The 21,764-nt window shown below is 44.5% G+C and overlaps 1 protein-coding gene across 1 annotated transcript; it reads left to right on the top strand.

Annotated features, from left to right (window-relative positions):
• The first annotated feature begins 4,187 nt into the window (after positions 1-4,187).
• LOC133919254 (uncharacterized) lies at positions 4,188-16,959 on the top strand. Its single transcript, XM_062363603.1, has 15 exons — positions 4,188-4,396; positions 6,027-6,683; positions 6,780-7,092; positions 7,392-7,538; positions 7,639-7,727; positions 7,814-7,906; positions 9,659-9,785; positions 13,415-13,479; positions 13,551-13,722; positions 14,641-14,856; positions 15,011-15,058; positions 15,176-15,322; positions 15,781-15,863; positions 16,284-16,399; positions 16,494-16,959. The coding sequence occupies exons 2-15, from the start codon at positions 6,088-6,090 to the stop codon at positions 16,577-16,579; spliced, it is 2,298 nt and encodes a 765-aa protein (XP_062219587.1). The 5' UTR covers positions 4,188-4,396; positions 6,027-6,087; the 3' UTR covers positions 16,580-16,959.
• Positions 16,960-21,764: the final 4,805 nt, after the last annotated feature.

Here is a 21,764-nt window from a genome sequence, read left to right as displayed (position 1 = left end):
GGTGTGCCTCTAGGGGTCCGAGCTCTCTGCAGGGCCCTGCACTGCCATCCGCCCCGGGCTCTGCCTGCCCGGGGTAGGCTCCGCCGGCCCCGGCAAAGCGTCCACCGTCATCCGCCCCGGGCTCTCCGCGCCCGGGGTAGGTTCCGCCGGCGCCAAGGGTCCGGACGTTTGCTCCATCCTCCCCTCGGCCGCCGCCTCCGTCTCTCTCCCGCTGGCCGCCGCAACAGTTGGCGCCTCCTACATTCCGGTGCCCGCCTCCGTCGGAGCTGCAGACGGGCTCAGTTCTGGTCTCGGCGCCCGCGCCTCCTCCGTCGCAATAGCGCCTACGGCCGGCCTACGGGAAACAAACGAAAAACGCCGAAGCTTAGTTCGGGCCAGAAATGCCCATGGAAAAGCAAGAAAGGAGACTCACCGATATCGCCATTTGGCCGCTGGGAGCCTGATGTCCGGGTCCGGCGCCGTCGGTCCGGACTCCTCCCGCCGCCTCTTCCGCTGGGGGCTCGGCTGAACCGCTGCGCGGGCCTCTGGCGCCGCCGGGCGGGCCTGGTGTGCCGCCGCGCGGGTCTCGGTTTCTGCCATGCGGGTCGCGGGCGCCGGTGTAGGCCCCATCCGCACCAGGCACGGCGCCAGCACTGGAAATGCCGCCGCTGCCGTTGGCAACAGCGGAGAGTCTGGCACTAGGATCAGGGCCCGGGGACGCTTTTCCCGATCTCCCGGCACCACCTCCTCGACGATTTCGGTGGCGCCCTCCTCCCTGGCACGGCGGTTGCCGCTTGCGGCGACCCCTTCGCCAGCCCGCGACTAGCTGCCAGCGACCTCCTCGCCAAGTAGCTCCTCCAGCCCGGGGAGTTCGGAGGCCTCGGGACTCCGGCTTCTTGGCCGGTCCACAGGCCCCTGGGCGTCGAACTCCGGCAGCCCCGCCATAATGGCCACCCGGTTGGGGTTGGCGCAGAGCGCCATCTCCGGCCACGGGAGCTCCGTCCGGCCCATGTCCTCCGTTCCGGTGATCACCCTTGTCATCCCCCGCAGTTCCGCCTGCCCCAGATCCCAGCTCGCGCCGATCTGGGTCCTGGTGATGTCCTCCGGCCTGGTATAGAACCAACTCGGCCGGGCCCGCTCTCGCAAAGGCGCCAGCCGACGACGCAGGAAGTCCACGACCACCATGACGGAGGTCAGCCCGGACTCGCGCAGCTCCAGGATGCGCTCCAGCACCGGCTTCAGCCTCGCATCTTCTGGTGGCGGCGCCTCCCACGTCGATCGCCGAGGTTCCGCCGCCGCCTCCGGCAGCTCGAGGCGCTCGTGGGGGTCGATGTCGACGAAGAACCAGTCCCGTCGCCACTCCTCCCACTTGCTGCGCAGCACCTGGGGAATGTAATGATCCCCCAGGCCGTCCCGGAGCCGAAGGTTGCAGCACCCCGCGACGTCCGCCGTGGAGTGCCCCCTCTTCTTCCCCACCGGCCGAAGGACGAAGAAATGGCGAAGCAGCGTCGCCGACGTCATCACCCCCACGAACATTTCGCAGAAATGCGCGAAAGTCGCCAGCGCCACCACAGAGTTGGGGCTTAGGTGCACCAACTGAATGCCGTACATCTCCAACACTTGCAAGAAGAAGGTGGAGAACGGCGGCACCAACCCCGCCGCCACAAAAGAAGTGAAGAGGACGATCCGCCCAGGGACGGTTGTCACCGGCGTCAGAGTCGCCGGCCTCACCACCACAGCACCTTCTTGCCCCTCCGGCACCAGCAGCTTCCTGATTTTGTCCGCCGCCTCCTCGTTCCTCAGACGAGACTCCGGCAAGATGCTGACCGAAGCCTTGTCCCGGCGTCCTCCTCCAACCCTCGTCATCTCGGCAAGGCTGGAAGGTATTTTGGTGGTGGAAAGAGAGAGAGAAGGAAGAATGCTCCGGTCGCCTGAGAATTTCCTAAGGGCTTCGGAGCACAAAGAAGGCAAGAGCACAAGTGCAAGAAAGCGTAAAGAGGGGAACGGACCGATCCATTCCCCCTTTTATATCTCAAAGTTCAAAAACTGCCGCCCAAACGGTTCGCTCGGCGAAGCGTCGCCTCGATCGACGCAACTGCGAGGCGAATCTCCCGCCGATCGCGCTATGTCAGCGGCTGCCAGGCGTATTTTCCTCGATCTGCGCGGCGACCGCGCGTGCCGCCCGTATGGTCATCATACCCCTCGGAAGTTGTGTGGACACACGTTCACTCATTTTCCCGTTGGGGCGTACTTGAGGTCTGGGTCCGCAAGGGCCACCTCTCGAAAGCTTGCCACATGACGTCTGCACCAGCCTCGGCCTCGGCCGCGACGAAGGGCCCATTCGCAGTCTCTGTCCCGTCGCCTACCAATGGACCCGGGGGCTACTGTCGGTGTATTAGGAACCAGGGGTCCCTGAGTCCCGAGACCGGACCGGCCATCCGCCACATGTCACCATCCCGCGGGGTCCACCCTGCCGGGTAAGAAGAAACTAAGTCCAGGGGGAAGGTGCTCGGGGCCGTAGCCTCTAAGATTCCCGAGCACCCCAGTTCCCCGATGATCCGCAGAGTCCAAGTACCGGGAAGGAAGTGCTCGGAAGGGTTCTCACTTACCCCCGAGTACTGTAGTCCCCCGATGATCCAAACACCGAAGTGCTCGGGAGAGAGTGCTCGGGGCTGCACGTGGCAGCCCCCGAGGACTCGGTTCCCCGAAGGTCTCATCCAAGTGCTCGGGAGAGAGTGCTCGGGGCTGCACGTGGCAGCCCCCGAGGACTCGGTTCCCCGAAGGTCTCATCCAAGTGCTCGGGAGAGAGTGCTCGGGGCTGCACGTGGCAGCCCCCGAGGACTCGGTTCCCCGAAGGTCTCATCCAAGTGCTCGGGAGAGAGTGCTCGGGGCTGCACGTGGCAGCCCCCGAGGACTCAGTTCCCCGAAGGTTCGCGCAAGATCGTCCGACGACTCGAAGGGTCCCATCGTCGGGGTGTCAGCCAGTCAAAGGCCCAATGCCGCATTTAATAGGCACGCGTGGCCTGACATCCTGACATCCTGACATTCTCAACTGCCCACGCCCCAGTGTCAGACCCTGCCATGCACAGGCAGGGGGGCGTGGGTCCATTAAATGCACGGGTCCCGTCCCGTTTCATCCGGGTGCCTCGGGATAACGTTGCCAGAATCGAAGCGCTCCGCCTGCCACCCTGCCCTGGCAGGAGAACAAGACAGGGTGGGCGCACCGGGCACCTCTGAGGCTGGCCGGTGGGCCCCCTTAATGGCGCCGGAGGGCATCCACAACGGCGGGTGGTCGGATGCGCGCCGCATTTCTCCACCGCCCCTGTCACTTCGCCAAGACGAAATGATGACGCCTTTCTCCATGGCACCTTGGCACTCGCACCCCCTCTTTCCCATTCAGGATATGTCGAGGTCGGTGCGCCTATAAAAGGAAATGATGGAGAACACGTAAAAGGGTGTGGAAAAAGAAGAAGCTCTCGGGAGACAGACCGAAAAGTGTGTGGAAAAAGAAAGAGGACGCAGACGCTCGAACCCATTCAAGCCAAGCTAGAACACGAGAGCCTCAAGCTCTCTGTAAGCTGCTCTCTCTTGTAACCAGATACATCCTTGAAGAATTCCCTTCGAGGATAGATATAGCATTCACACAGGAGTAGGGTGTTACGCCCCCGTACGGCCCGAACTTGTCTAAACCCCGATGCACCCATCTTTCTCGCACTAGGACGATCATCTCCCACCAGCCACCGCATTTATTTCCGTTTCCCGCTTATTTCCTAAACAAGCTCGCTTAGGATCATCCCTCCGGCCGAATCTCTAAAAAGGGGTCTCTCGGGATCTCTGCGACAGGAGTTCATCCTCCGACAGACTGAGTGGATGTAAGAGTCTTAAAAAAGAGAGTATTTGATTGGTTGATCTGTCCAAATAGATTAAGTTGAGTTTCTATTTAGTTGAGTTTTTGTTTAGTTAATTAAATCTAAGGTCATACGAGGGAATTGAAAACTAAGATTTTAATTGATTGCTTATATAAATGTGATTTTATGACATTAATAAGTAGATCTGTTTGTATAGGTGAATATAACAGTGTGTATCTTTTCAGTAAAATTATAAAAAAAACCTTAAATAAAATCTACAAACATACATTTATATTTACAAAATCAAACAACAGTAATATATATAAACAATCAAACATATTTCTCTCCAAACATTATACGCATTAAGCGAGCCAAACAACCCATCACCCCCTTCTTTCTTCCTCCACACGGCCGGCTGCTCGCCTCCGCCGCCCTCCCTCCAAATGCCCTGCACCTCCTCTCCTCTCCCTCTCTTTCCCTTCCCCTCCTCCAAAACCCTAAAACCTACCCCGCACAGCTCGGCGCGCTAGCCCACCAACCCGCCCGGTCTGCGCCGCGCCCCTTGCCCGGTGAGCCCCCCTCCGCCGACGCTCTCCTTCGACCCCTTCGTGATTTTCTGTAACTATTTTTTGGGTCGGTTTGGTACAAGTAGAGTTTGTTCTCCAATTTCTTTGGTGGTTTCGTGATGAACCAGGGATGGTCCGGTGGCTTGGATCGTTAATCAGTCACTCCGCGCGCTAACCATTGCTTTTTTGCGAATTTTTGGGGGGATTTGTCAGTGGCGATCAGTGAGTTTTGGGCATTTCTGGGTTTATGCGGTAGCGAAAGGGACCAAATTCAGCCAGTGCTTATCGAGCCAATGAAATAATTTTTTTTATTTTAAGAAACTCCAGCGACGTACTACTGGTACACGTCGTCTGCTGTATTTCTTAAAGTATTGTATTGTTGCCGTTGTTATTGGAGGTTTGCGCCCCTTGCTTGCACATGATCCTTACGGTACGTCTGGTGGTCTCTGATGAATGATGATGCTAGGGAGTGGGGACAAGGCAATCTACTTGCCCATGCACTTCGGTTAGGCTGAATGAATTTCACAAACTAAGTCTAGTAAGAAGACCCACCTGTTTATGTGTGATTCAGTCGGTTAGGATGCTTGGATTAACGTGGAGCAAAACCAACCTGTTGTAGTGGGTTGCGACTAGAATGTGGAGCTGAGATGAACTTAGATGCTTGAATTGAACTGTTGCTGATTGTACAAGTGTGGAACCTGTCAATTTGAATTATCACCACCTTAAGGATATGTGTAGTTCCTTGTTGATATGTGGATAATCCTCAAATTCCTTGTTGAGATCAACACAAATTATGGAACTCTGGCAAAGCAGCAAGGCTTGTGTAAACTTGTAGTAAGAATTGATAGAATAATCTGCTTCTGATTTCTAGTCCACCTGTTATTGATATTCACAGACTGTTAGGAAGTACTGGCAAAGAATAAAGATGATTCTTATTTAACTTGTACCAGCATCTGCAAAAGACTTGTAGATATTTGTCTAGTTGGGGATTACGAGTACTAAATCCTGATTCCTGAGGCCACATACCCCAAAAAACACATTGTAGGCTTGCTTGTTGTGTTCTCTATTGATCTATTGATAGGACAAACTATGCTAAGCTTGGAAACTAATCATACCATCATGGAGCTCTTCACCAAACATGGGTGGAGATTTAGCAATAGACTATGTGATGTTTGAATTAAGCATCATGTAGCTTTTAAAACCTGTCATATTTTAGCATTTTGCTTATCAGCTATGTGCTGCAACTTTGTAATAAAGGCTGTGTACATCAAGTGATGTAGAGGCTGTAATGTTTTTCCATTATCTAAGAAAAAAACAGTCTGAGCCTAACGGTTCTTGTGGCTTGATGTACTGATCTGGCTGTACAGATTAGATGCTACTCATGTGGACTTCTAGGTTTGTGCTGAATTTTTTGAATCATTATATTCTTAGGAAGTTTAAGAGAACTGACCATTTGGTTACATTTGAACAACAACCTAGGATGCCTTGAAACGGATTGACTTCTGCCTGTTTTGGAATTATCAATGAATTGTTGTTATGGATTATGATTGTTAAGTATTATTTTCAGTATGCATCTTTGTTTTTTGTCACTAATTAACGCTTATACTTATGGTTGGTGAATTGATTACTTCAGGGTTCTACCCTAAAAGGCATGACCTTGGCCTTCCCATTAGGAAAGTGAGAAGCAATCAAGTATGGCTTCCAGGGCAATCATTCGGAGAAGGAAGTATCTTTCGGATCATATTAACACACCTATCCTCTCATCTTCCTCCTCTACCTTCCAACATGGAAGATTTGGTTTTGAGGCTGAGCCAAGAATAGTGCAGAAATTTCTTGAGCAAAGCTCCGGAGATTCAAAATGTGAGAAGGAGCAATACAATGTGAATTTGACAAAGAGGGATTTGCCAGGTCTTGGTAATGGGTTCCTGCGACGTCCAGCTCATGGGATATCTCTTTCTCATTGTGGAATTGGAAAGAATAACTTCGGGTTGCCATTGGGAGCTAGATTTTTGCTGCAGTCAGTCCACACATCATCAACTGCAACTGCAGGGCAACCTAAGTTGGATACTGATGATGAACAGACTGAGGATCAAAAGCAAAACAAAAAGCAAAAAGAGGCATCCCCAGAAGAATGTGATCAGGCTGTGGAAGGCCTAAGCACTGCAAAAGCTAAAGCTAAAGCTAAGCAGGTACAAGAATCTCTGAAGGCTGACCAATCAGTTATACAGAGATTCTGGGCAAGGCTTCTGGGTATTGGCCCTGCTCTGCGAGCTGTTGCTTCAATGAGCAGGTCTTAGTTCTTTTTCTTTGTACTTAAATGCACAGATATAAGATGAATGGCTGGTCTGTTTCTTTCTTAACTTATGAAACTTCTTTGTTTGTTAAGGGCTGATTGGGCTGCAAAGCTTAAGCATTGGAAGGATGAATTTGTTTCTACACTGCAGCATTACTGGTTAGGGACAAAGCTACTCTGGGCAGATGTTAGGATCTCATCAAGATTGCTGGTGAAACTTGCTGGTGGAAAGAACCTTTCAAGAAGAGAGAGACAACAGCTGACCCGCACAACAGCTGATATCTTCAGGCTGGTACCATTTGCTGTGTTCATCATTGTTCCTTTCATGGAATTCTTACTGCCGGTGTTCCTCAAGTTATTTCCAAACATGCTGCCATCAACTTTCCAGGACAAAATGAAAGAGGAGGTATGCATTTGACTGGTTGTCATGGGCCTGAGATTATATCGTTTTGATGTTACTTTTCTCTGCATGCGGAATGCTACCGATAGTGTATGTCACAAACTTATTGCCGCATATTTTCTATCAGTACGCCAGTTCCATGGAGCGGTGTACCTTACTGTCGTCCATGTCGCAATAGATATAGATTAATCATTTTTGTGTCTAATGTTTGAATTGGGCTTCTGGTGCCATTTGTATCGTAACCACAGACACTAATCATTGTGCAAACCGATTGGCTCAAGGATACAGTTCATTTTCCTGTGCAGGAAGCATTGAAAAGGAAACTGAAAGCAAGGATGGAATATGCAAAATTTTTGCAAGATACAGCAAAAGAAATGGCAAAGGAAGTTCAAACATCACGTAGTGGAGAAATAAAACAGACAGCTGAAGATCTGGACGAGTTTTTGAACAAGGTAAGTTCTTTATATGCTCTAATCGTTACTGGAATAATTATGTATTGTAAACTACTCTATGTTATTTGTTCATTGGATAATTTACTTAAACTGTACTTAGGTTAGGAGAGGCGAACATGTCTCTAATGATGAAATCTTGAGCTTCGCGAAGCTGTTCAATGATGAACTTACTCTGGATAACATGAGCAGGTTAGACATTATTTGAGTATCTGTGTAAATTGATCATCAAAGTTACACCAGTGACCAAACAGTTAATTGATTTTTTTTTTCTGCAGACCACGCTTGGTAAATATGTGCAAATATATGGGTATCCGACCTTTTGGTACAGACCACTACTTGAGATTCATGCTTCGCAAAAAACTGCAAGAGTAAGTATTTAAATTGAGAACCGTAACTCAATGCTAATTTAATTCTGGAGATGTAATTAAACAGTGATGAGACTTGTGGTTAATATTACCTTTCAGAAGCTTATTTGGCAATTATCAAAATTGCAAGTGGTTTTGTACTTTAGATCAGAATATAAGGATAAAAAGGGCTAAAGGGGGGATTTGTCTGGTTGAGCTGCTTATAGTAAAATACATGTAATTTCAAGTAAAGATTTCGTAACAGACAATTCAGTCACCAAGAGCAAATGGGCACTATTTTTACTGGATGTGCAAGTTTAGTAAACTTTAGAAATTATGGTCTTTTAGTTTATGTTTGTGACTTTCTGCTCTGGAGTAGATTTTTTAGAGTTTAAGGGACCGAAACCTGGCCCCTGAATTTCATTGCAAAAGGACCATATATTGTTATTCAGCACCAGAAACTGACAAAAGGTTTTGCCGTTTTGGAATGCTAGCCCCTTCAAAATTACTTCACCTACCAGAATATAACTAGAGAAAACAAAACACTCATCCATAGTTGTTACGGCAGCGTGGCGGCACACCACCTTCGCAACTTTACAATGCCTATGGCGCGTGGCGGGGCGACACCATACACACATCGGTGTGGTGAATACACACATTTTATAACAATGTATTACCAAGGTAATATATGTAAAATGCAGCAATGCACAATAGTTTTTGCAATTATTAATGCCCGGAGGGGCTTAAATACAAAAATTTGTAATATAATTGAGGTTATATTGAATCACCGTGTAATATATTAGAAAACTAGAGGGTTTCTATAAAATTTGCACCGCCCACTAGGTTAATGGCCTTTCGACCCATGCTAACCCGCCAGTCCATCCCGGCCCACCCAGTCCGAATGTGTATAAGGCTTGGGGGGGGGGGGGGGGGTTGTTAGGGTTAGGGACTTCATCCCCCCGCTCGAATCTAGCGGTGGTGCTGCCCCTCTCCTCCCGCCGCGTCCCTCGCGCCTCTCCTGCTCCCGCTCCAGGCGGGCGCCATAGACTCTGGTGCCGTGGTGAGGAGAAAAACACCGCCATGCTGCCATATCGTTGATATGGTGACGCCATGATAACTATGCGCTCATCTCACTCTACCTATTACAGACCAAAACAGTCCTCTTCATTGCAGCTGCATTGTTTCAAAGTCTAGCCTGTGCTACCTGACCCAATCCATCCAATTATTGCTCCAGTATCATCTCCAGTCTTTGTGTCACCTTCTACAGTTTGCATACAATAAGCTTGAAGGTCAATATATTGTCCTGATGGCATAGGATCTCCCAACCTTTGACCATAGCCAGAATTCTTGCCCACAACACCTGACAACTCCAAATACCATCCTGGAAACAAAAGTTGTTCCTTAGTTTCCAAATGCCCCATAGGACAGCAGAGCTAATCATGTTAACAGCACCAAACTTTCTATCACTTAACCAACATTTAGCCACTGATTCATAATTTGAGCCTACACACTCAGATACATCACATTTGTTTAGATCACTTAATAAGCTTGAAGCTCTGGAGTATATTTAAGGTGTGTTTGGGTCAAACAGTAATTTAGGTTCATCACTACATTTGTTTTCTATATATTTGAGATAGTGTCATGTTTTTTTTGTTTACTTGATTTGCTAGTTCTTTTGCCCTTTTTCTTGTTTCTGTTTGATTTAATTACACTGCAATTTGAATTGTCTTCTTAAAATGCTGCTTATTGTTTTGGTAATGGTACTTACCTTTGCAGCATTAAGAACGATGATAAGATGATTCAAGCTGAGGGTGTTGAGTCTCTTTCTGAAGAGGAGCTTCGGCAAGCCTGCCGTGAACGTGGTCACCTAGGCCTGCTGTCAATGGAAGAGATGCGCCAACAGGTTTGCTCATATTAATCTGATGATACGCACTTAATTTAGCACTGTAAGGTCTCAAACAATTCACTTTGTTACTTGATCGTGTTTGAGTTATTTATTATGTTGTCCATTCATATTACAAGTTATTATAGTCATTCATTCTTGTTTCGCACAACAAGTCCTGTCTTTCTGAGACAGATTTGCTGTCTTTCCATCATTTAATTGCAACGACATATGTTTAATTAACGTTTTCTGATGTGCCAAGCCACCTTAAGCAAAGCTAACTTTGGTCATTTTGAGACAGCCACACCTTAACTCTTGTGCCAAGAATTGGAATGACTTATACGGTGGAATGGGGTTCTCATCCTGTATTCGTATTATAGAGTTGGGCCATACTCTATCTGTTTCCATGTAGATCCTGATTTATGTTCTTCCAGGAATACATGGTTGTTGCTTAGTTTTTTTTAGCTAACTTTAAGCACCTGTATGAGCCACGTAGTACCATGTTTACTTGTCCTAGTAGCTATTATCTTTTTCTTTACTTTTTGTTACTTGATGTATCATATGGTCTTGTTACATGTTATCAGGACTGGTCTAAGGATAGACCAATACTCATATTGTATATTGAGCCATGAATTACAGGGGCTTCATAGATGATAAACAAAACACAATGTCATAACTTAACGTAATTACTTACGATAACAGAAGGGACCTTCGAGGGTCAAGAAGCAAATAAACACCGCAACTAGCATAGTCTTCTTAATATCCTGTCCCCACAGGCAGTCGATGTAGAGCACCACCTTAGAAATCCCCGGAATCTTCCCCAACTGAGCAGTATGGTTATAGCAAGTGTGAGTACGCCTCGTATTTCGCAAGCTGTGGTAAAAAATGTAATGAAGGCTTACAAGGGCTTATTTGCATAAAGGCAAAATTTAATAAAAATATTTTAAAAAATGACTGAAAGTAACAACCTTAAGAATTAACCTTCTTGATATAAACTACCTCAACCGAAGTTGGCCACGTCAAACATGGTGCCCACAACCATGAATGAACTACCGACCAAAGATCATCCATCACAAACCATTAACAGTGTATTCTAATCATGTGTGGCATTTCTCGCCGCTCATAAATGCGAGCACGATTGATTAATCAGTTTTACACTCTGCAGAAGTTTTACACTCTGCCCACAAGACGTGATCATACTCTTTTGCTGGTACCCGTGGTACCTTACACACTTCCGAGGTGTGCGCCAAGTTGACCATTGCAAAGCCTTTACAAAGTTTCTCTCAACAAGTGTCTACCCGCTACGGTTTCACTGCCGCGTAGCATAAATATCCTAAACAACAGAAGCTCCCTCTTGCGCCATACGGTTTCAAGGAATTCCATATGTTCCCTATTCCACCACCTGGTCTATACTATGTTGGGAGAGAACTATTTATTCACTCAGGCTCATCCCATACTAGGTTTGTGATTGTACTGTAAAGCTCGATTCGATCGCACCATGAACCGGTCCTTAATGTGGTCTGGGAAAGACCGCCATCATCCAAAACACAGGGAAATCACCCTTTATCCGACTAAACCCACATTGACTTGGAACACATCACATGCCAATCCAACATGCCAACTTGCCCATACCCTAAGTTCCATGTTGCTAAAAACAATTGTATCTCATGTTGCATAAAATCATTATCAAAGTTTTTATACCAAGTATATTCCCAAGCATGGCTAAGCAACTCTACCCTTGAACCCACCAAAACCAAGGCGACAAGGTAAATATGGAGAAACTAAGGTATATCCTAACTTGGGTTTCCCATCGACAACTATAAAACATAGGATCAAAATGCATCACAGACAACTTGCCTTCATCCTGGTGCTCAACGGGATCCTCGAACTTCTAGTCCTGGAAACCTGCAAACTCCTTCTGGATGTCGGCATCTAATCGCAAAATAAAACAAGGCAATAAACACCAAAAGCCAGGAACAAGACAAAAGCACTCAAAACAGCTCAATTTATTATTTTTATGATTTTTGGTGAATTATTGGCGTAGGAAACGATTAGATCGGAGTTGCAATGGTGGAGATATGGCTTTGGAAGGGTGAAAGAAAGGCGTAGGAACTTTCCTGTGATTGTTTGGAGGCTTATGGTATTTTCTGGAATAAAAAATGATTTTTAGGAATTAAAGAAACATTAAAAAGAATTAAAACAGATAATTCGAAATTATTTTACTAAAGAAAAACTCATTTTCTGATTTATCATAATTATTTATCAATTTTGCAGAATTAAAAACATTATAGGAAACCTATTTAAACATTAAAACTATTATTTCAGAATAAATAAAGATTTTTCCTAATTTTTATTATTAAGGAAACCCTATTTTCCTATTTATCCAATTTTATGAATTTTTTTTACACAAGAAAAGGTTTTTATGATGTCAGCAGAAGAAAATAAAAAGAAAAAGAGAAAAAAGGGGGGCTTACGTGGTGTGTCACGTAGGATTAAGGGAATGTCGTGGCTATGCCACCTGGCTGGCTGACTGGGCAAAGCAAATCAGTATGGGAGCTCTTATCGTGTCCGTTGTAGACGATCGGACGGTGGGGATCACGTTTACCTGAGTTTCGGTGAGGACGGCAACGGCAATGAAGAACGCGGTGGTGCGTCCTCGAGGAGTCGCCGGAATCAAGCTCTGGTGGTCGGTCTTTGATGACGAACCCGTTTGAGGGACATGTCGGTGTCAAGGCGGCTTGGGATGGCTTGGTGATAGTGAGGGATAACGGCGGAGCTTTGGCGGCGGCTCTGGAGCTCTCGTTCGGAGGGCTTGGTGATGCTAGGAGGGGAGGGGGGGGGGGTCTGAAGGGTATTTATACTGGGGTGCCAAAGTCGAGATCGGGTAGAGCTCGGCGGCTGGTGAGAAATCCGCAATGGCCTTCCATACTTTGTGCATCGATTCCGTGGCGGATTGGCTTCTCTTCCCTTCTTCTTGTTTGCGGTTTCCAAATATGCCGATGTTGGGTGGTCTCCTTCCTTTCCTTGGCGCGTAATTGTCGCGGTGGTCGACGCGGTACATAGGGAGGGGAAAAGGAAAGTGGCGAGAGGAGGGGGGGGGGGGAGAGCTGACAGGTGGGGCGGCTTGACAAAGAGAGGGAGAGGGTGCGACATGCAAGTGAGCGAGCGCAAGCTCGACTGGGCTAGGCTGGCACGATCGCACCCCAAAGGGCAGGGTGTGGAGCATGGGGAGGCGGAGCAGGACGGGCGTGCGGTTGGGCTGGGAGAGCGTGGGAGAGAGATGGGCCGAGAGACAGAAGAAGAAGGGAGGGAGGCCTGGGGACTTTTCTTTTTCTTTTCCTTTCTTTTTCTCTTTTTTTAATTATGCAGCAATGTTTTATTCAATTTCTTTTAGAAATTTTTCAGGGATACAATTTGGGGTGTTACACATGTTCTTTCAAGTCTGATGTACTGTTGAAGGAATGTTACAACAGCATTTAGCTTCCACCTTGAATTAAACACATCTGAAGTTGGACTACATGGCCTTTGTGTTTAACCACAAGTTCATGACAGCTGTATATCAAAAAGACCAAGTAAAAACTAATTGATACCATGTAAATGCATATTAAACTACGCTGGTAACATTCGTTGCAACTTCGTTTTTTGCCCAGCTCCGAGACTGGTTGGATCTCTCACTTAATCATGCTGTGCCATCTTCACTTCTCATACTTTCAAGGTAAGTTGATTTTTTCCCACTTATGCTATTACTGTTTGTGCTCGCATTCTTATGTTTGATAATGCTGTCAGAACTTTTACTGTATCTGGGAAAATGAAACCTGAGGAGGCTGTTGTAGCAACGCTATCTTCTCTGCCAGATGAAGTTGTGGATACAGTTGGGACAGTACTGCCATCTGAAGATTCAGTTTCTGAGAGGAGGAAAAAACTGGAATTCCTTGAGATGCAGGAAGAACTTATCAAGGTGATGTATACATAGAATATACCTTTTTTATTATAATAGATATAGAATTTAGATTGTAACAACATGGTTTTTTAACCAGTCATTGTACCAATGCAGCCACAATATCTGGGGTAGATAGAAAACCACTCTGCAGTACTGATAAGCTTATAGAGAACTTCCCTCCACTGAATGTGCACCTGTGCTCCTAATTTTATAATTTATGTTTTATTCTTAGTCCATAAACCCATTTTTCTTAAAGAGTCAAGCCATAGATTTAGTTTGATCTGACAACCCAATGCACTGTCTCAGATTTTGAAATGCCTACTTACATGCACGGGTATTGCATACCCTGTTGCGCCCTAGTTAGATCTCATGGTTAAACCCCTAGTTAGACTCACGTTTAACCTTATATGACTTCCTGTTCATATCTTGTCATGCGTTAGATGCTCAGATGAAATACCACAAAATTACTTCGCCTTTGTTTGGATAAATAGGGAATTGTCTCGATCCCTTCAGATTGGTAGAGAAATTGAACTAAAACCCCTGCCTATTCAAAGCCAGAAGATATTCAATTGAAAGAGCCTAAAATGAAAATGTTTTTATAAATGAAACTTGGTCTTGATATCCGTTCCTGTATTGTTACTTGAGGCATGCTTCCAAATTGTGTACTAATCTTTAATCCCAACCTATCATCTTATCTAAACTACTCCAAGATTCACACTGAATTTCATGTGAATGATATTATCTTTTGTATATTTTAGTGCCATTCATGATAAAATTTGGTTGAATGAAATTTGCTAATGCATTTACTTGATAATTATGCAATATGGTTCATAGGAACCAGCATTTATTATCTTTTAACCAATTTATTTTATTTTGTTAACACAATGCTGCAACTCTTTTCTGTTATTTGTGCTTTTAAATACAAAAACCATCCAGGAGGAAGAGAAAAAGAAAGAGAGAGAAGAAAAAGCAAAACAAGAGAAAGAAGAGAGGGCAAAGCTCAAAGAACCGGAGGCTGCTGAAGAAGATTTAGCTTTGAAGGAAATGACTGAAGCTACTGCTAGGGAAGAAGAACTGCGAAAAGCTGAACAGCATGACAAGGAAAAGCTCTGTAATATCAGCCGAGCATTGGCGGTGCTCGCATCTGCATCCGTATGCTCCTAGTCGATCTGTATTTTTCTATTAGTATCTGTATTTTTATATTAGTAACAATACATGTTGACAAGTAATAACACCGTAACTCTAGAACACTAGTATCTCCCCTCCCTCTGCATCTGACCTTTTTCTAACTTTCCGTGTATTGCAGTCTGTTAGCAAGGAGCGTCAAGAGTTCCTGGGCCTTGTCAATAAGGAGGTATAATGTGAAGTGGGACTAGAGAAACAATCATCCATGCAACCACCTTTCATTTTATTGCATATATAAATATGTACCATGGAAGTTTAATAGGACTTAGTTGTTGTCTGAATGCAGATAGAACTATATAACTCCATGCTCGAAAAAGAGGGTACAAAGGGTGAAGAAGATGCTAAGAGAGCATACATAGCTGCTAGAGAGGAGTCAGACCATTATGCTGAGGTTGCTGCAGAAGAAAAGGTTTCATCAGCGCTGATTGAGAAGGTAAGAAATCCTTTTGGGCACGCTATAGCCATAGTTCATCTCATCACTCAGTAGCTAAAATCTGTTTATATTTCCCATAATTTGTTGCTGAGGTACTACTCTGAACTCCACTGCCTAACTATTCTTGAATTTGACAGTGAAAACTATAAACAAAATCTGAAAAGTTTGACATAAGAGTACAAACTATTTATTGCAGACAATTTTATCAAATGATTGTAGCTTTGCCTATTATTGACGAGATAGCAATTAAGTGCCCTCTGATAATTTATATCGAGGATGCATGCCCTGATCAAAATTCCCAAACTTACTGCCTGAATTGAGCATTCTTTTCGGCATTTTAAAAGGCCACAAAGGAAACATGCATCTGCATGCTTTTATATCCTCCTGTTGAATATTTATGATTGAGGGATTGGTTATTCACATGAATCACATGTAAATTTGGCCTTTTCTGCATTCAGGTTGATGCTATGCTTCAAGAATTAGAAAAGGAGATTGACAATGTGGATGCACAAATTGGAAACCGTTGGCAACTGCTTGATAGGTAAATGTCACTTCTATATGCTGAATTGTTTAATGTTGCATGCTTGTCAACCAGTGCAATTTGTTGCTGGTAAATCCCGCCTTATAGCAAAATTTCATGCCATTTTGTTTTGAACTGCGGTAGGTGGTAACTCTGTTTCTCTTGCACAACACAGTTCTGTGCCACTTGTTTCTGTGATTTACCTGACCATGTTCAGAGAATTGTTTTCAGCTGAAATACACTGGTACAATAATTTATAGCTTCCCTGTATTTCATGTGAAAGTCACTGTAAGTAGAGTCGCTTTCAATAGCTAATACTAAGAAGATATATGGGATGCATTACTTTATGAAGCAGAGAAGTCATTTGTAATATGCATCGGACCAAAAGCATTTTGCACGTATGACCTCAGCATTCTGATCTAATTTGCACTTCATTTGCAGGGACCATGATGGCAAGGTGACTCCTGAGGAGGTAGCCGCGGCGGCGGCCTATCTTAAGGACACCATAGGGAAGGAAGGCGTCCAAGAGCTTATCAGCAACCTTTCTAAAGACAAAGGTTTGTTCACCCATGATCTCTACATTCTGTTCATTGCAGCATCTGTCCAATTTTTTCATTGTCAACTGACCATTTTCTATTTGTATGCCTACAGAAGGAAAGATCCTTGTGGAAGACATTGTGAAACTAGCATCACAAACAGAGGAGAACAATGAAGAGGAAGAGGAAGCACGACAGTAGTTGGAAGAGCATTTGGAAACATCCCACTTGTTTAGATAGGTTCCCTATTATTTTAGGCAGAAACTTCAAAAGATCTCAGCTACTTAATGGCAGTGCCGTGTGTAAATCTAAAAGCAATATAACCATTTTTTGTGCCTCTGGGCTGACTTGCTGTTAAGGTGCTGACATGTGTTAGGCACAATACTGTGGTTAGGCAGGTAAATCGCGACCGAAATTTTGACTGGTTGCTATGGAAGTAGAAATACAGATGGCTGGGCTTATGGTACCATCCAATCTCAAAATATTGGATCTATTTCAAATTCTGAAGTAATGGTTAGTGAATGTTTGGGTAATGTATGGTTTATGATGTTTCTGGAATTATTATGGTTTTAGCTACTTTATTACAAGGAGCCGTTTGCGATCAGGAATTGTTAACAAGGTTTCAATTTCCAGTCTACATGGTCTTGGTATTTTCTCGGCCGGTTTTGATTTGTCTACAGTTCGAATTTGACCGGTTCTGATTTGTCTATAGTTTGAATTTAAAACTGTAAATTCATGCCTAAATGTTCCTGGATCAGGTGTTTGAAGCTCTGCATGTAAATGGACTTGCAACCGGAGCCTTGGGCTCTTGACCCCTAAATTTACAAGCTGACATTCATGCACTTGTACAACGAACAGAGTGCTCGTGTGTGGGGAAGTAATCGAATGTAACATTCTGCAGCTTGTGAAAAACTTGGGAGTACGAATGTAGATTATATTTATATTTTTTTGTGGGGGTGGGAGGGGGGGGGGGTTAGGGGCATGTTCACCCATCAAATATTCTATTGTCCTGAAAGCAAAATTTGAGCAATCCATTCCAACTTTAGTATCCTCTTTTAACTTTAAAACTGCATGCTGTTGCTGCCTGTTTCCTTTTTCGTTCTTCGCCCCTAAATTTGGAGAATACATGATTGATATCCCCAAAAAAAGAGTAAATTGTAACTGAATTACCAATAGTGCCCTCCTTTGGCATGCCTTACTCTAGTGTTAAATGCCCATCATTCTTTATGCGTTTATAGCCATCCAGCTACCAGATGCATCGGCAATGGCAATTCCAAGGCATCCTACACTATTCATGAGCCATAAAATGGCTAATCCAACAAAATCATTTACATCAGGAAAAGGACACAGGGACTTGTACATTATTACACTGGAGCCACTGATACTCTTCGAGTAAATTAGACGCAGCCAATGTTGCTGGAATCAGGGCAGGGGGGGGGGGACAAGGCGAAACTGACTTCTACTGTTCTACACTAAGAACTCCAAAATGATCGAAATGAAGATTGGAGCTTTCTCCCAGCTTCATTTCATTCCTAGTGCAGGTACCATGGATCGCAGCTGAGATGTAATTGTTAGTGCCCGCATCCCTATGTAGAATTCTTCATGGCAGCAAGCCCACATATTTACAGATATCCTAGGAAGATCAATGCAATATGGTTGTGGTTAGTCAGGAGTTACAAAGGCGAATGCTAGAATCACCAACTCAATACACGGCTGAGCAAAGCGTACCAAGTGTGAAGATTAGGTCAAGCGTGATACCTCGTCCGTACCCTCCTTCATGTTAAATAGGGCCGGCAACAGCCGTCAGCGTGGCTCATACAAGAATTAGGGTTTGTCTACAAGATATACATCTTTCCATATTTAAGATATACACAAGATCTAGATTTCAAACATTTAAACTAACATATCTTGCTATATCTTCAACAGCCTCCCTCAATCTTAACTTCCCAATTTGAGATTGCGCCTGAACTCCATTAACCGGCGAACTGATAAAGGCTTGGTGAACCATCAGCGACTTGATCTCCTGTTGGCACAAACTGAATATCCAGTAATTTGCGAGCAACACACTCTCTCACAAAATGATAATCAATTTCTATATGTTTAGTTCTTGAATGAAAAACAGGATTAGCAATAAATAGGTAGCACCAATATTATCACACCAAAGACGAGCTACTGAAGGATGAACTATACCAAGTTCATTCAATAATGTTTGTACCCACATTACCTTAGCTGTTGCATTAGCTAATGATTTGTAATCTGCTTCTGTACTAGATCTTGACACAATCACTTGCTTTCTAGCACTCCAAGATACCAGATTGGATCCCAAAAATACAGCAAAGCCCTCAGTAGATCTTCTGTTATCCAGGCAACTAGCCCAGTCTGCATATGAAAATGCACTTACCAACATGGAAGATGACTTGCTTATCCTGAGTCCAACACCCAAGGGTCCTTTAACATATCTCAAATGCTTTAAACTGCAGTAATATGTGATGAAGTGGGAGAATGAAGGAACTGACACACCTTGTTTACTGAAAAAGATATATCTGGTCGTGTCAAGGTTATATTCTAAAGAGCACCGACTACACTCCTATAATGTGTTGAGTCTTTTGGCCCCAACATCTCTCCTCCTGATATTGATAATTTTTCTGAAATAGACATGGGTGTACTTACTTCCTTGCATGTATGCATACCTACTCGCTTGAGTAACTCCATAGCATACTTCTCTTGTGTCATCAAAATTCCATCTGCTGTCTTCTTTACTTCTATGCCAAGAAAATAATGTAAATCACCCAAGTCTTTGAGTGCAAAGTCCTTCTCTAGATCTTGAAGTAGTGCTGAGGTTGCATCTGAAGAAGAGTTGGCAACAATAATATCATCCACATAGACTAGAACAAAAATAGTGAGTTTCCCTTACTGTAGAAAAACAAGGATGTATCTGTCTTAGACGGAGTAAACCCAAGTTCTTGTAATCTTGTACTCAACCTAGAATACCAAGCTCTTGGTGCTTGTTTAAGACTATACAAAACCTTATTTAACTTACATACATAGTGACGCACAGACTTGCTTTCATAGCTTGGCGGTTGTTGCATATACACTTCTTCCTCCAGAACACTATGAAGAAACGTGTTCTGCACATCTAATTGGCATAGACTCCATCCCCTTGAGACTGCAACCGACAATACAAGATGAATAGTAGCAGCCTTCACAACATGACTGAAAGTATCTTCATAATCAATACCATAGTGTTGTTTAAAACCTTTTACAACTAGACGAGCCTTATATCTATCAATAGTTCCATCTGCCTTCTTTTTAATCTTGTAAGCCCACTTGCAATCAATAATATTTCTCCCTTTAGTTGGTGGAACTAAGTGCCAGGTTTCATTTTTCATAAGAGCCAAAAATTTATTATCCATAGCTATTTTCTATCTACTATCTCCTAGTGCTTCTTGAAGGTTACTCGGTTCACCAGTGGCAGTAAGATTTACATACCTCAAAGTGCCATCAGTATATACTTTTGGCTTTCAAATACCATGTTGAAGTCTTGTTGTAGGCTGGTTTGTTGCAGAAGGTGCCGGCGTAGCTGGAGCCTGAACGGGGACGCCAAGCATAGAATCCACCATAGGTGCATATGTATCGTGCCAAGACTCAGTAGAGGACGCCTGCTGCTCGGTCGCCTCCCTGTCACGAACCCGACCGTGTTCTCTTGGGATCCCCCGTTGCTGCTGATCGAACACGGCAGAAGACCCGCTGGGACACCAAGTGCACCCTCGTAGACAGGATCGCCCTCTGGTTGCTGCTCGTGTACACCATGCTCAGGCGCCTGTTCTTTAGTGTTTTGTCCCTGTTCAGCATTGTTTTCAAAGGAAATTTACGCAGGATGCTCACAAGAGGAGTTAGCAGGATTTAAAGGCAAATTAATCCGTGATTGATCATCTACTTGTACGCCCCCATGATCAATAGATGATGGACTGTGAGAGGCACTAGGCAGAAGCAAAATCTCATAGGTCAATCGAGCACCAGCATTCGGATTGAGGCGAGCAAATGGGAAGACGGTTTCAACAAAGAGTAACATCGCGAGAAATATAAACACGACCGTAGAATTGTCGAGACACTTAAATCCCTTGTGAAGAGGGCTATATCCAAGGAAAATGCATTGTTTAGATCTAAATTGAAGCTTATGGGAATTATAAGGGCGAAGGTTCGACCAGCAAGCACAACCAAAGGTGCGAAGAAGAGTATAATTAGGTTTGTCATGAAACAAAAGTTCCAACGGTGTAGTGTTATTAATGACTTTGCTAGGAAGATGATTAATGAGATAGATGGTAGTGAGAAAGGTTTCATCTCAGAATTTCAAAGGCATGGATGCATGAGCAAGGAGAGACCAACCTACTTCAACAATGTGACGATGTTTATGTTCGGCCGAACCATTTTGTTGGTGGGCATAAGGACAAGAGACATGATGAGTAATACCAGTGCGCTGGAAAAAAGAATTCAACTTTTGATATTCACCTCCCCAATCTGTTTGCATAGAAATAATTTTTCGATCAAAGAGTCTTTCAACGAGATTATGAAATTCATGAAAGCGCTGAAAAACCTTAGATTTATGTTTGAGCAAATAAATCCAAGTGAGTTTATTATAGTCATCAATAAAGCTAACATAATATTGCTTTCTTCCAACATATTCTGAAGCAGGACCCCAGACATAAGAAAAAACAAGTTCTAAAGGAACTTTGGAAACACTAGAAGACTTAGGGTATGGTAATTGATGAGTCTTTGCTTGTTGACAAGCATCACACATAGATTCTTTATTTGACTCACAAGAAAAAGGAAGGTTATTTTTGGCTAAGCACTTGATGAACAATAGATAAAGATGGATGACCTAGACGACTATGTCATCTTGTATTAGATGCTTTGACGACTCCATGAGCTTGCTTGCTTGAACTGGATGGAATGGTTGGCAAGGGGTAGAGGCCACCCTTACATCGACCATGAAGAAGGGTTTTCTTTGTAACTTGATCCTTAATAGAAAGGAAATCAGGGTGAAATTCCAAGAAGACATTATTATCAGTAGCAAGGCGATGAACAGAAACTAAATTTTTACTTGCTTTAGGAACATGGATAACACTATTTAGATAAAGATCACGACTAGGGGTATGAACAGTAGTATGACCGATATGATTAATTTCCATACCTGCACCGCTAGAGGTGTGGACTTGATCATTACCATTGTACTTGTCTCTCACCGTCAGTTTGTCAAGCTCACTTGTAATATGATCAGTGGCTCCCGTATCTGTATACCAATTTGTGTCAATACCGTACAAGGTGGTAGCAGATCTGGCACTCCTCTCTTCTCCTGTGTAGGACGTGTCAAATCTTTTGTAGCACT

Source organism: Phragmites australis, chromosome 5 (assembly GCF_958298935.1).
Source record: "Phragmites australis chromosome 5, lpPhrAust1.1, whole genome shotgun sequence".
NCBI classification, from domain to species: domain Eukaryota; kingdom Viridiplantae; phylum Streptophyta; class Magnoliopsida; order Poales; family Poaceae; genus Phragmites; species Phragmites australis.
Note: the sequence above shows the minus strand (reverse complement) of the source record. Positions and strands in the feature narration are given on the sequence as shown.